Source organism: Rhamphochromis longiceps, linkage group LG12 (genome assembly GCF_057381845.1).
Source record: "Rhamphochromis longiceps isolate RC_006_pf linkage group LG12, R_longiceps_female_GT1.1, whole genome shotgun sequence".
Taxonomy (NCBI): Eukaryota; Metazoa; Chordata; class Actinopteri; order Cichliformes; family Cichlidae; genus Rhamphochromis; species Rhamphochromis longiceps.
In genome coordinates this window covers 26594875-26611196 of record NC_140568.1, presented here as the reverse complement: position 1 = coordinate 26611196, position 16322 = coordinate 26594875, and the positions used below count along the sequence as shown (strand labels likewise).

The 16322-nt window shown below is 41.3% G+C and overlaps 2 protein-coding genes across 2 annotated transcripts; both read right to left on the bottom strand.

Annotated features, from left to right (window-relative positions):
- Positions 1-38: 38 nt before the first annotated feature.
- Positions 39-3536, bottom strand: aldh3b4 (aldehyde dehydrogenase 3 family, member B4). Its single transcript, XM_085426953.1, has 10 exons — positions 3302-3536; positions 2678-2873; positions 2454-2564; positions 2076-2196; positions 1905-1990; positions 1298-1379; positions 820-1209; positions 563-729; positions 366-465; positions 39-268 (listed from the first exon to the last, which is right to left on the bottom strand). The coding sequence occupies exons 1-10, from the start codon at positions 3352-3354 to the stop codon at positions 69-71; spliced, it is 1506 nt and encodes a 501-aa protein (XP_085283079.1). The 5' UTR covers positions 3355-3536; the 3' UTR covers positions 39-68.
- Positions 3537-3733: 197 nt separating this feature from the next.
- Positions 3734-16095, bottom strand: ube3b (ubiquitin protein ligase E3B). The gene is made up of 27 exons (XM_085425453.1): positions 15544-16095; positions 15222-15390; positions 14955-15072; positions 14687-14746; positions 14491-14595; positions 14296-14392; positions 14124-14209; positions 13928-14010; positions 13689-13794; positions 13474-13594; positions 13183-13360; positions 10046-10212; positions 9762-9929; positions 9501-9672; positions 9291-9409; positions 9093-9207; positions 8881-8980; positions 8685-8804; positions 8422-8598; positions 8203-8313; positions 7958-8095; positions 7785-7850; positions 7642-7700; positions 7322-7504; positions 7101-7212; positions 6908-7000; positions 3734-6153 (listed from the first exon to the last, which is right to left on the bottom strand). The coding sequence occupies exons 2-27, from the start codon at positions 15380-15382 to the stop codon at positions 5962-5964; spliced, it is 3207 nt and encodes a 1068-aa protein (XP_085281579.1). The 5' UTR covers positions 15383-15390; positions 15544-16095; the 3' UTR covers positions 3734-5961.
- Between the last annotated feature and the right edge of the window lie 227 nt (positions 16096-16322).

The following is a 16322-nucleotide window of genomic DNA, read 5'->3' as shown; positions in this document are numbered from 1 at the left end:
TGGCCTGCTCATAACAAAAGTGGCAGTTTGTTTAATTCCAGCATGGCTGTCATTACCCTCCCACACAGTCACATAATCTGGCACCAGCCCTGGCTTTTCTGGGAAAGGCTGCTGGCCCATGTCATTAGAGACAGATTGCGGTCCTCGAAGGGTGGATAGCGCAGGTAGGTCACACATTCAAACCGTGCGCTTCGTAGCAGACAGGATTTCTTGTGAGAAAATGTATCAAAGCTGTAGCGGCCATGGAAAGAACCCATTCCACTGGCACCTTCAAAGAGGGGGGGGAGGGGGGGTTAGTTGGTCAGACTGGCAGATCACTTACAGACTGTCCCACCATCCATACTACTACTGCAGCTTAGACTTACCTACTCCACCAAAAGGTAGAGCCACCATCACACTCTGCAGGATGCAATCATTAGAGCAGAAGCTTCCACTGCAGGTCTCACTCATGAGTCTTGAAATTACCTGCAGTGTCAGAAAAGCCACCACATGATCAGAATAAATCCTACAATGAATTCTGGCTTCAGTTTCCCCCCCTGTTCAATTTGCCTCGTAGACCTACCTTGCCGTTGGTGGAATATGCATACACACAGAGGGGCTTTTCTTGCTTATTGATAAAACTAATAGCCTCATCCACATTGTTTACAGTCAAAATAGGAAGAACTGGACCAAAGATCTCCTTTTGCATGACGGGGTCTGATTCAGCCACATCTGTCAAAACTGTTGGGGCTTCAGATTTAAAAAAATAAAATAAAATTACAGCCATGTTAAAGCAATCTATTAAGTGCAATATGTGTCAAGGAATTCAGCTTTTCATACCAATATATTTCTCTGCTTCTATCACATGCCCACCCACAGCCACCTTGCCAGATCTCCATAAGATCCCTCTAGTACGGTTAAAGATCTCTAGATTGACTATCCGGCCAAAGCTACGTGACTCTTGGGGATTAGAGCCATAAAACTCCATCAGGCAGCACTTGAGGGCCTGCACCAGCCGAGCTTTGACATCTGTGTGGCATAAAATGTAGTCAGGAGCCACCAAACTCTGTCCAGCATTATGAAAACGTGCCCAAGCAATGCGCTGCACAGTGGTGAAAATGTCACAGTGCTGGTCCACGTAACATGGGTTCTTCCCTCCCAGAATCAAGGTGACGGGTGTGAGTGTGCGGGCGGCAGCCAGAGCAATTTTGCTTCCGTCCTCTTTGTTTCCTGCAGAGTGACAGCCAAGCTTAAACAGTGAACAATTCAAAGAACACTTTTTTTTTTTTTAAATTAAAGGATGACTAATAAAAATTACCTGTAAAGAAAACATGATCAAATTTGAGCTCAATCACTTCAGGCAAGTCACTCAAGCCTGCAAGAATCGCATGGAAGCATTCCTTGAGGAAAACAAGAGTTTTGTATGAGAATTCCTTTTGTTCCCCCTCTTCAAACAAGCATCTCTTATAATTCAACTAAACTAAAAGCACACAAAAAAATAAAAAAGCAATATCACTGGTGAGTCAGATATTCAGTCATGGATGACAAAGTGCTCAATTCTGAAATGCCAGATTTAAGTATCTCAAAGTGTAATCTCACCAAATGAAAGCTCATTTGATTACAGGTCAATAAAAGGGTACCTGCTCAAACAGATTCTTATAAAGGAGTCAAATTATTCTGGAAGCTAAAACTATGAAGTGTTTCACTCTCACTGTAGCAACCAAAGTCAGTTATTCTTATGTTAAAGAGAGTGAAGTAAAAATTCATAGTGTGCAGTCTAATCAGCTTCAGAACGAACGAAAAAAAAAAAAAAAAAAAAAAAAAAAAAAAAAAAAAAGGGGGGGGAGTATTGCCTTTGATATTTTAAGAAAAATACTGCAAGTTCTTGCAGGGAAAAATCAGTCCCTTTATGCTAGCTTACTCACATTATCCAAGTAGGAGGGAATTAGACGATGGAGAAGCTCTGTTGTGTGCACAGTAGACTCGGAGGGGCTGATGATTGCACAGTTTCCTACACAAATGGAAAATAAAACATCAGTTGCTGTCAGTTAGCCTGAGTACAGGAGAACTAAATGATGAAATAATACTGGCTGCACCTGCTGCAATGGCCCCGACCAGTGGCACAAGGCACATTTGTACAGGACTACACCAGGTCCCAATGATAAGCACCACTCCCAGCGGTTCACTGATCACCAGACAGTCGTCCAGCGTGGTGGACTACACAGACCGAACAAATTACATTACAAGTGAAACAGCACAAGTAAAAAGCTGGTAAGGTTCATCATGACACAAAGAGAAAATACACATGAGCTCATTTTATTCCTTTAGAAAGGGGCAATGCAACTTCTGTTTTAATCTGCTTTGCAGGGCTCAGCACAATACATTTCTTTGTAGCAGTACGTGGAATGTTCTCTCGAAAAAGGTCATGATTAATCCCAGTCACATTATCAAGATGATTTAAACAACAGTCTTACCAGGTTCCTTTCCACTTTCTGTGGCTGCATCCACTTCTTTAAGTTGTTAATAGCATATAGAGCCTCATTCTTGACCAGGATCAGTTCAGACACAACCGTTTCAAACCGAGGCTGGTTAAAAACAGAGTAAACGAATATGAAGTCAAAGAAAAAACATTTGACTCTACCATCAGTTCTCACTATTAAAAACAACAACCCTGCAGGGAGACCGCTTCAGCCCTGACCTTATGGAGGTCCCTTCCAAGTGCATCCACAAAGTCACACTCGTGTTCCTCCAGCATCTGCACCACAGCCTCCAGCTGAGCCAGTCTGAAGTTCTCCTTCAGGGTACGTCCAGCTTGAAAGGCGACTCTAGCCCTCCTCAGGAGATCCACGCTTTCCAGAGGATACGTCTTCAGACAGGGGTCCCCGAGCCTGGTCCTGTAACAGTACGCTAGTTTTAACTTCACAAGGCGAACGCACGCACGCACACACACACACCTACACACACACACACACACACACCTTCTGCATGTTAGCCGCCCATGTCTCTGACAAGCAGAGCACGCCTTTACTTTTCGACTCATGTCTGTGTCAGTCAATAAATCTCTACCGCTGGCCTTTCCGAATGAACCAGTGTGAAATTAAGCTTGTGCACCCGCTCAGCAAGAGCCTCCCACCGGCATATATTGAAAATCCGAATAACTGCAGTGCAGACAGTCAGGTGATGCACATAAAACTAACAAAGCTGGACGCTTAAGCTGAGCCACCCAGAACAGCTGTATCTAATCTAAGGTCATTTGCAATAATAAGTCTCAATTTCTCGCAAGTAGGCCAAAACAAAGGTCTTTTCACTTTTTTTTTTTTACCTGCGCAGCGCCTTAAACCATCGTGCTGGAGTCGGACTCGGAGGACGGCTCATGGTTATTGAGAAGCTTCAATCTCAAGCAGCAGCCGGAGTAAAAACGACCAGCAGCTTTCCCAGCAGCGCCGTCCACCTCTCACTAAGGGTCACACGGTGCAATCAGAGAGCACAACGGAGAGTTTGCTTCAGACGCGCGTATTTACACGATAATCCCCCATCCACGGTATTCAAGGGAACCAGAAAATGTACCAATCCCACAGCCTGATGTTAATGTCTCATGCATGCTGTGAATTACCAGCCTTTTACAGAGGCCTGTGTCTCCACTCTTGTTTGCTTTTTCTAAACAGGATCTACAGGTGTTTGTAATCAACTAATTAACGAATGAAAAAAAAAACCACAAATTGTGATCAAATGATTTATATCACACTCGTGTACACGATTTAACATTACATGAGGAGGTATCTTACAAATGGACAAATCTTACATGGGATATTTTTTTAAATCAATAATGCGCCTTACTATAGTGCAGCGAGATTCATAGACATTCACTTTTAAAAAGAGAAAGGGGGAACAAAAAAAAACTTACAAAGAGCGGTTGAGAACATTTCCGGGATAATTTCTTTTTATTTATTTATTTGTTGTACTAAAAGAGTCAGCATCAGCAATCACTGGTACACTCAAAGTCTTCTCTTGACATCATTTAAACAGATGAGCCACCTCATCGGGAGACAGACAAGCATGTGAGGTATCTTTCACCACTCTTGCACACTACCACGCACACACACACGCACACACACACTCGTGAGCAGTTGCAGTAGTGTGTCATATAAATCCATTTGCAGTGCTTTCAGTTCTTGCCCAAATACTTTAAGGATCCCCTTAACTGATTTGTCAGGTTTGATTTTAACATCATTTAACAACATTATTAGATTATTAGATAAATTTATTACAACCAGTCTTATGTGTATATATGTAATGGTTGCATTTTCATTATAAATCACTTTTTTTTTTTCACGAGTTAGTGGCCATCATATAACTTCTTAGAAACATGGTTACATATTAACAAAAATCTCAATTTTCATTCATGACAAAACTTTTTTTTGCATAATAAAGAACTTTGTTAGGTTAGACTTTTTTCCTTCTTCTTCTTCTTCTACTACTATCGCTTTTAATGATGCAGTCCTTTTTTTTTTCTCCAAATAACCAAAAGTCTGTGCCTGGACCTTCTGCTGTAAATGAACCCTGTGTAAGGTAAAAAAATTTAAGCTTATAAAGTCACATTCACTCTCATGTCCCTTTCCCCCTCCCTCCCAACTGCCGCAAACAGCAAAATTGTGTGCAACGTTTCCAAGGGAACATCATCAAGTCAAGCGGTCGCATTTGGTTGACGAACCAGTCCATGACATCATTCTTTTCTGCATGGCTTCAAAAGTCCACAGAGATCAGAGAGCATTGTAGTGAAGCCCTCCGCGGTTGTTGTGGTATTACAGTGGTTCCGCTCTGTGTTGCTCCTATAAGCAGAGAATATATCCAGGACCATAGCCCCCACATTTCTATGGCTTGTTTCCAAATCGTGGTTATTGGTTACGGTTGAAACACAGTCAAGCGTGTGAGCAACAGGTGACGACGATTCGTGAGGCACTCGGCATTAATCCAAGGTGTAGTGAGATTTATTTTTTTCCCTAGCATTAGATACACAGAGTAAGAAGACTGGTTTGCTTTGCTTTTCTTTGTGTTTTTAAGGTGGAAGTTGTGCAACATGGAACAGCTGCAAACACAAATAGTGACAAAACATTTCCAGTTCTTTTGGTCAAAAGTAACTGATGCTACAGAAACGACATCTTTCTTTCTTTTCTTTTTCTTTTATCGAAGAGTAAGATCAAACCTTTTAGGGGATTATTTGCTGCGTCACTGGAACTGAGGCAGATTGTTGGTTTTTAAGATCTACTGGGAACATGAAAACCAGAAGGCCAACGTCTCTCTCAGGTGGACCCAGTGTCTTTTAGTGGGGAGAAAAGGGACAGAGCTCAAAAACGATTTTCCTTAAAAACGGGACATAACGTAACGGACAGGATCAGCGTTATGAGCCACCACTCCTTCAAGGAGACTGAACACAAAACATTGATTTGTCTTCCACTTATACGAGAAGCATCATGTTCAGGAAAGACACATTAAGACTCATTCAATATAAGCTGTAGGGTGTCGGGATAATGGAATCCAAGCTTACAAGTAACAATGCATCGCTTAGTTTTACACAAGTGAGACGACAATGTGTGTAATGGCTTGCATTGCTTCTGTATTGCTTTCCAGTTCGCTTAAAGTGGGAGTGTTAGACTCATTATTCTGTTAAGCCTGAGAAACATGTATACTCAGTTTCTGGAGGGGTAAAAAGAGAGAGGAAGATGTTAGAAATTGGATTGTTCTGCAGAAACAGCATTCCCCTTTTGATGGGAGACACAGCTTAACTGGAGCTCACTCCCTTAGAGCTCATCCAGATTATAAAAGAGACAAAAAAAAGAAGTACAGGGTCCTTCAAGAGTCCTGTTTTGTTTGAGTGATGCCCCTTTGATGTTAAAGGCTCCAACGCAGGTAAGCTGAGCCTCTTGCTTGGTATCAGACTGTATAATACAGCCCTCCTGTGCAGATTGTCCTGATGCAACAGAGTTAGGAGAGCTCAAAGCCTGTGTTCATACTGATAGCGTAGCGCAGCTTGTCACGTAGGATGCTTTTCTTGCTGTAGTTGGGGAGCTTGAGCAGGTTGAAACATGTAGATGAAGTCGGAAGTCGCCCACCAGGCTCCCTCTTTCGGATGGTGAAGAAGCCCCGGAGGACACTGCCGAGGGTGTCCCCAGTGTCCTACACACATTGGCGAAAATGTCAAATTCATCAGAACACAAGGACACAATCATACACAGGAATTAACCTAGCAGCACATAATATTGGTATAGACCTTTAGGTTTAACTTAATCAAAAGCAGAAGGCTTGACAGCCATCTTTGTGCACAGTCCTTTATTTTCAGGAGTTCCAATCAAATATATCAGGACAAATAAACACAATCATAAATAAAATGTTGATGTTTAACAGCTTATGGAGAACCTTTCAAGGCTGAAACTCGCTAAGATCACCAAACAATGTCTTTCCTCCTTTGTGATGATTTGTCTGGGAAGTTTGTGTTTGTTAGCTTAAATTTTGTCTTCAGCAAATGAAATACAGCGATCCCACTAAGAACATAATCTAATTAATGTAAATGATTCAGGCAACTGTCTGCTTAACTTTGGCTCTCCAGGCTGAATCTGAATAGAAATTGTAGCCCTCTCTAGATTTTAATTGTGCACATCAGAGCTCATCCAGCTCTTTCTTTCTTCTGTCGTATAATACCACCCCACTACCTCCACTATTGTTTATATACGATGTTTGCTTAACATAACAAGCCATTTCAGGGATTCTACATTACTTTTTCCTTCCTGTCTTTCTATTGCCTTTAGCCTTTTATCTAAAATGAAATGTGAATACCTTCTTTAAAGTTTGCACTGCTTTTTGTTATATAACTGTGGTATTATATACTGTGTTAGTGTCTAAAAATATATATTCCTAACTCTTTTTTTCTTACCTGATCATCTGAAACTTCCACACAACGGATGGAGAAAGGCGGTTTGAGGTAGGCAAAACCTAGGAGAGGTGGCCTTGAGCAGCTGGTAACAAACTGTGAAAACACATTTAAAAAAAAAAAAAAGACAATAAATGGTTAAACTATTGTGGCACCGATAAAAAAAAAATATCTGGCTCAACAAATGACACCTTACTTTGAGGAACATAGCCCTCTCCTCAGCACTGAAATCACTGGACAGGATGTCCCACAGCCAGATGATGACACGATGGCTGCTGTGAAAACCTCCATAGTAGACCGTGTGTTTCCTGAGAATGATGAACATATTTAACTGTTTGCACAAACAGAAAGCATGTACTACAAGCAAAAGACATCCTCCGTATTCGAAAAAAAAGACAAAGGTAAAATGGTACATACTTTAGGTCATCTAGATCAATCTCCGCGTTATCTCCTGAAATGAGACGCTGAACCTCAGGGGTGGAAAACATGTGCAACCACTCCGGATTAATGATGCTGCGGAAGCCTCGGATGAAAGCAGCCGTCTGCTCCTTAATTTGTGTGTGCATGCGGAAGTGGGCCATGAGGTGGATGTAGCTGATTCTGCAGGACATGACAAAGATAACATCATCGAGATAACTGGCGAATTCTACAGAATACAAAAAGTCAACAAAACAACATTTCAGACATGAAGTGCTTCCATATCCTTTTATTGTTTTACCGAATTTAAATGCACATACTTGTTTTCATTGGTAACTGGCATGGTTTTTCCCCCAGGTATCAACTCATGACAGACAAGCTACAATGAAACATACAGTTAACTCTTAACTAATGTATTTTGTATATTTATAAATTAAAATGTATAAACATATCCCATCCTTACCTGCCCCATAACATCCTCATCATAGGATAATGTCAGCCCCAGATCCCCTACATCTCCATCATAGCGCTGAAAACAAATCAGAAGTGAAATATGCCCTGGATATCAGACACTGAAATACAACAACGTGAGCTGCAAATTGCAAAAAAGACAAAGTCAGAAGTGTGTGTAGTTACCTTAATGGAAGTGAGGTTCTTGTAAAACTCTGAATCCAGTGAGGGAAGCTCATCAATGGAGCTGTAGAAAGTGCTGTGGTGGTGACCCAAGACTTGGCTAAGGAAGAACGAGGCAAAAGGGACGTCCACAACAATGCCCTGAATAGGCAGAAGTGACAGTGAAACACTGAAGCTCAACCAAACATTTTGTTTGAAATGTATTCAAAGAGCTTACAGACATGGTATATTTTAGACATGACACGTACCTCATATATAGCTTTCCCGAGCATCTTCCCCACAAACTCAAACAGCTGCAAATGGTTCTCATGGATGTAAGAGGTGGGCGAAGGATACAGCCTCTCGTTTCCACTTGTGGTCTACAACAAACAATCATCACAACATATTTAGGAAAAAAAGAAAACACACTGAAATTTCGCTACTTAAGTCTTCATGTTTGAAGAATGTCAACTATTTGTTTGAGTTACCTTAAAGAGGTTGAGAGCAGGATTAAAGACTTTCTTAATGATCTCCTCTAAAAACTCCTTGAAGACACCATCCTGGTCGATTCCAGCCTCATCCACACCCAGGTCGTTCACAAACTTCACCCGAATTACGCCTTTTATGGAATTCACTGGTAACCGGCGCAGTTGGTCATATCCATCCTTAAGACAGAGAAATCCTGGTTTTATTAAGGAACAATATATTTGCTTTCATCCAAGTAAATCTATTTGACTGGCTGAAGCCATACCTCTAACATCCGCGAGCGCCGAATGGTAATATGGGTGACATGCGGCGAAGCAGAGCTCGTTTCCACCAGTCCTAAGCTTTCTTTCTCCTTCGTAACAATGTTCCTGAACAGCAGCACCCTCTAAATTGAGAGAAAAAACAATTACACAACTGACCCCCCTATCACTGCTATAAATGAAAGAATTACATTTACTCACATTTTTATGTGGGATAACGTGTGGGATGTACTGGAGTAAAAGCTGCGCTCTCTTCTTGCCTTTCTCCAACTCTTGGAACAACACGCTAGGCTTTAGATCCCTGAATGCAACAGCAGCAACATGTAAAGATGTGCTTATAAAAAAAATGTATATATATATCACGTAAACATGTCATTCTGAAACACAAGGCTAGTCATGCTGTTTGTATTTACTTGCGCAGCCAGTGGTCGTCAGGGGTGAACCTCCGCCTGCAGTCTCGCTCATAAAGCACCATCAGCCAGCCATGAACACTGTGGAACAACTCCAGTTTCTCTCCCTTTGCATTTTCTATTAAACACAAAATACACAACAGACGTTTCAATAAGAAAGCATGACCTGCGTAACAGGTGCCATTGTGACACCGCACTCACCTAAGATGCCATCCCATATCATCTTGTACACAAATGTGTTCAGAAAAGAGGAGATAGTAACGAGTTCCTCTATCTTGAAGGACGTTTGTTCTTCATATACTTCAATGTCATCCAGAATTCTGTAACACATTGAAGGTGTGTCATAAAATGCTGCAACCACCTTTTAGAAAGCATAGCTAATGAAAGTAAATAAATAATCTGTGAAATTACGTGATAAGGTGCCGCGAGCAGTCACAGAAGAGCATGAGCATAGCAAGGAGCTGTTTTGACTCTTCGGTGTCATTGTTCAGACACTCCATGAAGAGTTTGAGGCCTCCCTGAGGACCCAGCTCACAGATGAAAGCCCAAAGTTTGGGCAAAAGGTCATCAAGATGTGTAAGACCTTTAAAAAAAACCCAGAATGAGCAGAGACTGAGTATTGTATCCTTCGTACTTTCAAGTTTAGATAAAATACCAGTTCTTTGGACTGACCAGTGAGTATCTGGAGGCGTATTTGCGTCAGTGTAGACAGTGCGGTCTGGTAGAGCACACAGATGCTGCACACTTTCTGAACTTCAGCTGAGTCGACCCGCTTCCCCCCGACTGGTTTCAGGATGTTACGCACGGAGGCTGACTTCTGAAATGCTCGTTTGAAAAGGTCTTAAAAAAAAGAAAAAAAAACAGAGACACAGGAGTTCAAAAAGTATTCAAAACATTTATTAAAAAATAAACATTGTGCTTACTTAAAAATATCACAACAGAACTTAGGAACTTACTTTTAACTGGTAGGTTATTTTGTGAAGTGCTAGGTTGTGGTGGTGGGGGAGTGGGCTCCTGACTCTCCAGCTTTTTAGAAAGGACGTCACTGAAAAGAGTTCTAATAACAGGTACGCCCCACAGGTGCTGAAGCTGTTTTGTTACCAAGGGCATTGACTCATTAAGACTGCAGAGAACAGAAGACAAATAAGGCAGGTGGGAGAAAAATAGTTAAGTACACCATTTCTTTCATCATTTTTTTAGCAAAAGAAAAGTGAAAGTATGCAAGAATACAAACATGTAGACATATTTTCTTCTTCTTTTGGTTGCTCGCTTCAAGGGTCGACAAAGAAGATCATCTACCTCCATCTCACCCTATCTCGAGTATCCTCCTCTGTCACACCAACCCTCAACTCGTCCTCCTTCATGACATCCATGAATCTTCTTTGCGATGTTCCTCTTTTCCTCCTACCTGGCAGCTCCATCTTTACCGTCCTTTGTCCTGTATATCTATATCCCTCTTCTGCACACTTCCAAACCACCTCAGCCATGCCTTTCTTCAAACTGCTCTACCTGACTTGTCCCTCTAATCTTCTCTATCCTGGTCACTCCCAATTAAAATTTAATATCTTCAACTCTGTCACCTCCAGCTTCACCTGTTCTCTCGTTGGATGGTTGAACCCACGTATTTAAATTTAGCTTCACTATCTCTACTTCTTGTAGCTTCATCTTACCACCTGTCTCCTTGCACTCACTACAGATCACAATGCCATCTTCAAACATCATGCAGACTCTTGCCAGAGATCATCTGTCAGTCCATCCATCACCACCGCAAACCAGAAAAGGCTCAGATTCTGGGATTCCTGTGCCAGAAGTAATCCCACTCCTACTTTGAACCGATCTGTAACTCCTACCACTGCACCACCCTCATATACCTCTCTGCCTATTCTGATTTCTTCGTGCAGTACTACATTTCCTCTCTTGGTACCCTATTATATGATTTCCCCAGATCCACAAAAACAAAGCACAACTCCTTCTGATCTTCTCTATACTTCACCATCAACACTTTCAAAGCAAACATTGCATGTGTATGATAGATTGTTTCATGTTTATTTTCTTCACGGACTATATACATAATGTATTAATCACATAAAGGGAAAGTGCTCTTTCTCAGCATGAAGCCATACTGCTGCTCGTTGATCATCATGGCTCTTCTTAAACTAGCTTCAACATCTTTTCCCCACATATTCATGCCACGGCTCATCAATCAATCTTTATTTATAAAGCACTTTTCATACAGAAAAAATGTAGCACAAAGTGCTTTACATAGTTAAAAGCAGCCCACCCCACCCTCCAACTCACTCCCCACACTCTCAATACACATATATCCCCCCACCCCCACCCACACACACATACACACACGCGCACACTTAAAGAGTAAAAATTGGGCTGGGCTCGCATGAGCCAAGTGAGGAAACATTATAACAGAGAGCCGTCTGCACCGGGAGCCGGTCACAGACCGCAGCCTCCGGGCTGGGCACACAGCAGGAGGGAGGCCAAGGAGCCCCCCAACCAGGCTGAGAGGACCCCAGAGACCCAGCAGCCACGGTCAATAACAGCCCCGGTGCAGAGAGCGCCCTCCGAGGAAACACTGGAGATATGACGCAATACGATATATACAGGGTAAAATGATAAAATAAATAAGAACAGGATACAATATAAATATAAATATAAATAGAGTAAGAAGATTAAAAAATGAATAAGAATAAAATCAAAAAATATTAGGTAAATCCTAAATTAATAATAGAATGACAGGATAGAATAAATAAGCATAAAAAATAAATAAACGCTAAGTAAAAGCTAAATTAAAAAGGTGGGTCTTGAGCCTGTTCTTAAAAACATGTACGTTCTCTGCGGCCCTGAGCTCCTCCGGCAGGCTGTTCCACAGACGAGGACCATACCACTGAAAGCTGCCTCTCCGTGAGTATGTGTCCTGACTTTAGGGACAATCAAAAGGCCAGTACCAGAGGACCTCAGGGTCCGCGAGGGTTCGTATGGTAAAAGCAGATCTGAGAGATAAGAAGGCCCAAGACCATTAAGACATTTAAAAACCAATAAAAGAACTTTAAAATCGATCCTGAAACACACGGGGAGCCAGTGCAGCGATTCTAAAACCGGTGTAATGTGGGCCCGCCCTCTGGTCTTCGTCAGCACACGAGCTGCCGAGTTTTGCAAGAGTTGTAAAGTTGAAATATTCTTCTTAGGAAGACCAGAGAGCAGGGCATTACAGTAATCAATGCGACTGGTAATAAAAGCATGCATCAGCATCTCCGTGTTGGCCCGAGAGAGAATAGGGCGGACTCTGGCTATATTTTTTAGATGATAAAATCCAATTTTGGTTACATGTTTAACATGTGGGATAAAACCAAGCTCAGAGTCAAAAATAACACCCAGGTTTTTCACTTGTAGCGAAGGACATAGTGAAAATGCCTCTAATTTAGACAAGAGTTTCTCTCTCTGAGCCTCAGGACCGACAATTAAAACTTCAGTTTTGTCCTGGTTAAGCTGTAAAAAGTTTTCTGCCATCCAAGATCTTATATCCAAGATACAGTTAAAAAGGGCATCCATTGGTCTGGTGTCATCAGGAGACACGGAGATGTACAGCTGCGTGTCATCAGCGTAACTGTGGAAGTTCACTCCATGCCTCCTGATGACACTGCCGAGAGGCAACATATACAAATTAAAAAGTACAGGGCCTAGAACCGACCCTTGAGGCACACCACATGTCATTTTATGGATCTTAGAGGAGCATGTATCCATACTCACCATAAAAGATCTGTCAGAGAGATAGGATCATCAACTCTATCCCTCTGTTGTTGCTACAACTTTGCACTTTTGTCCTTGAAAATCGGTTCTCCATTGCACTTCACTCAGGTGTCCTTTCACTCTCCAAGATTGTCTTAAACAATCAGGTTAAAAAGTCCAGTGCCCTTTCTTCTAGACATCTCCATACCTCCTTAGGTATGTGAAATGAGCCAGCCATATATGTTAGCTTAATATACTGTCTAAGTTTTGAATTGAAGCTTTGGGGATCACTATTCCAAGTGAATATGAACTTATTCATATGATTTAAACAAACATGAAGAATTTAACTTACCCATAGTCCACAGTTTGCGAGAACCAGCCCAGCACTTGGTGCCAGTGAGTTAGGTTGGACTTCTTCTGGGATACATATCTCTGGCAGTAGGACAGCATGTCAGTCAGGTCCTTCACAAAGTGGTTGGCCTCCTCTTCAAGCACTTTCTCATTAAGGTAGCCTAAGTGAATTAGGTTTCCTATCAAAAATGAGAAGGAGACATTTAAATAGATATTACTTAATTGTTTATTAATTTGTACACAAGATGCAACTGACTGAATGTGCACAATTCTTTGAACCAAAATACTATACCTAGTAGACACAGTGTGTGGCTGCCCTCAAGACACACACAGATATCCGAACACTGTTCTTCTCTACTGAGAAACAGAATGAATTTCCGCAGCAGGTCATGCGTCTGGATAGATGCCATGCACTGTCAAGGCAAAGAAAATATTAATAAATACTTCCTTACATTTTATTACATTGTCTCACTATGCAATGAAAAACACACATCACAGTGCTTTTACCTCTGGAGTAAGCCCACTGAGGTGGGTTATGATGGCTGGGACTGACATGATGTGGATGAGGAATGATCTCAGCAGATTCTCAGAAAAGTGAGCAGCAATGACGGGCCTGAAAAATACTTGATTTAGTTACAAACGTAGCCTGAAAACAAAAATTTAATTTATAAACAGAACAAACAGACATAACACAACAGCAATTAACATGTCTCCTCTACTTAATTAAAGGTGAAATATTAGCTTACCTTAATGACAAAGTGAAAATGGCTGTCAGAGTGCCTTTGGACAGAGACGGTTTAGAACGAGCCAAGCCATTGGTCAGCAAGATCTAAAGAAGAAAAGCTGACATACAGTGAGCCTTGCATTTCAGAAGAAAGGCAATGTCACACTATTTCAACGCATATCTTCATAAAAATGAGCAAATGAGTCGTAATACTGAACCTGCAGTATTGAGTAAAATCCCTTTTGATTGAGATGGCCCATAATATTTTCACAAATCCTTGTCAAAGCAGGCCTGAGAGCCTCACCTAAAATATTCAGAGGAAATTATATTTTTCTTCCTTGCAAAAAGCAAGACCATGAAACATTTTCCAAAGCTTGACTTCAGGCTTACCCTTTCCCCTGACTATCCGCCAGGTTGATGTGTCTGTGAAGGTTACTAGCATGGTGAGGTACAGTGTCACCAGTTTGTTGTCCTGAAGTATGTCAGGCTGGAAATCACAAAACACGCAGTTATTTTTATTATTGCACATTTATAGTGATAAAATGAATATCAAAACCTATTTTCGAGCTTTAAATTAAGACTAACCTTTAAATTTTTCAGCAGTTGACAGCAAGTCCAAAGCACATCTTTTATCTGTTTGAGCCAGGGAATAGTGAGGTCTTTGGACAGAGCCAAGGAAACATACCACACCTGAGGGCCAAACAGCCAAAAAGCCATTAAGATGAGAATATGATTGAAAAAGTTTTCAGCATGAAGAGACTTTAAACGCATGCATGTTTACCTTAGGTTCATTTTCAACCTCCATGCTGGCTAGGATAGCACGACAGAGCTTCTCAAACCTCTGAAAAACAAAATAAGAGCCACTTGAATTGCAGAGCAAATGACATGTGTATAAACTACTACTGCTAAGTTTACAGAACCCTCAAGGGTCTGTCAAAAGTGTCAATAATGGTAAGTGCAGATATGAATCTCAACTTATTTTTACCAGCTATATGACAATGGTTATTATTAACGTATTGATTTAAATACTTGTATAGCTGGTAACTCACCATCTTATCCTCTTGGCAATATATGAATAGTAATTTGCGAGCAATTTTGAAAATTGAAAGTGCATTTCTTTTAGATGTCCCAGTTTCAGAAGCTTGAAAGTAGTCATCAATCTCTTTCCTGTTTAGAGAAGAGGGGAAACACACACACACACACACACACGCGCAATGAATATAATATTCACTCATTGCATCTATGGTAAAAGCAGTGAACCAAGCTCTTTAAATCACAGTTTTCTAAGAAATCTGCAACAAGAAACCAGCGATCACCTTATTTGCTTCTGGAGCCTGCAGCGACATATAAATCTTCTGACCAGAGCTTGAATGATAATTGCTGCTCTCTCCTTCTCCTTCTGCCCCTTTCTCTCCTCTCTGGCCTGCCTGGCTTTGTCCAGGAACTCGGACTTGGAGCTTTGAGGTACACTAAACATCGTGCACCCTGGGAAGAAATTATTCAAAATCGCTTGGCCGCTGTACAAAAACTATGCATGTGCAGTTATTGATTGCATTTTGGCAGTGGTACCAGCGAAAACATCCGCTCTTTAAGAAGTCTGTGATAAGACAACATCTATGTTGTTTTCAGTAAACTTACCTGCGACAGTTAAGTTCAGAGGATTTTGTCTGTCCTTTGGGCTCACCTTCCGCTATAGCTCCTCGGTCATTTGGGTGTCCATGAGATCCATGCAGGAGAAGAGCAAATTTATTTAATTATTTATTTAAAAAGGAGGCTAACTTGCCATCTCCGGAGCGAAACAGTAAAAATCGAGCAGTGCTGGTTAGCACATAGGGCTAGTTAGCTACTTGCTGGATTAATACTGATCCGGGTGAATTTATTCACATCAATTTCGAGATATTTCTCATCACAGCGGGCTTAGATTTTATCTCATGTCAATGACAGTCTCGCAAACGCCGCGAACACACCGTTTCGAAATGTAAACAATGAGAGGAGATCAGTACATTGACTGCAGCCATTAATCCCCTGTGTCGCATTAAATGAGTCCGGGTAGCGTTTGTCTCCAATTATAACTCACGATTCGAGAGTCGGTATTAATAAAATGTCTGCTATGTGGCAAGCTATCTTGGGTGGTATTGTAACAACAGCGACTTTGTATTTCTGGCGTTGAATAAAGCTACAACCCAGTATGTTGGGTGGGTGGAGGGGGGACTATTATCCCTGTTACCCCTTAAAAAACGGAAATATTTTAATGTAATTAAAACATTTTTTTTTTCAAATATGCGAGTAACAATATTAGGGTATAACGGATGGGATGTAACGCGAGCTGAGGGAAACTACTGCGTTTTTATTTATTTATCATTTATCACTGCCGGGACACTTTTGCACTTTAACATAAAAATGTCACCTGCCCCTTT

What these genes read in the sequence shown, in the direction of transcription:
- aldh3b4 (XM_085426953.1), bottom strand. Translation starts at nt 3,354, where the DNA reads ATGAGCCGTCCTCCGAGTCCGACTCCAGCACGATGGTTTAAGGCGCTG. An exon ending in TTGGAAGGGACCTCCATAAG is followed by an intron (nt 2,565 to 2,677) that starts GTCAGGGCTGAA and finishes GTTTTTAACCAG; the next exon opens with CCTCGGTTTGAAACGGTTGT. An exon ending in AGAAGCAGAGAAATATATTG is followed by an intron (nt 730 to 819) that starts GTATGAAAAGCT and finishes TTAAATCTGAAG; the next exon opens with CCCCAACAGTTTTGACAGAT.
- ube3b (XM_085425453.1), bottom strand. Translation starts at nt 15,382, where the DNA reads ATGTTTAGTGTACCTCAAAGCTCCAAGTCCGAGTTCCTGGACAAAGCC. An exon ending in AGGCTCCAGAAGCAAATAAG is followed by an intron (nt 15,073 to 15,221) that starts GTGATCGCTGGT and finishes TTCTCTAAACAG; the next exon opens with GAAAGAGATTGATGACTACT. An exon ending in GATATGGGATGGCATCTTAG is followed by an intron (nt 9,208 to 9,290) that starts GTGAGTGCGGTG and finishes TGTGTTTAATAG; the next exon opens with AAAATGCAAAGGGAGAGAAA.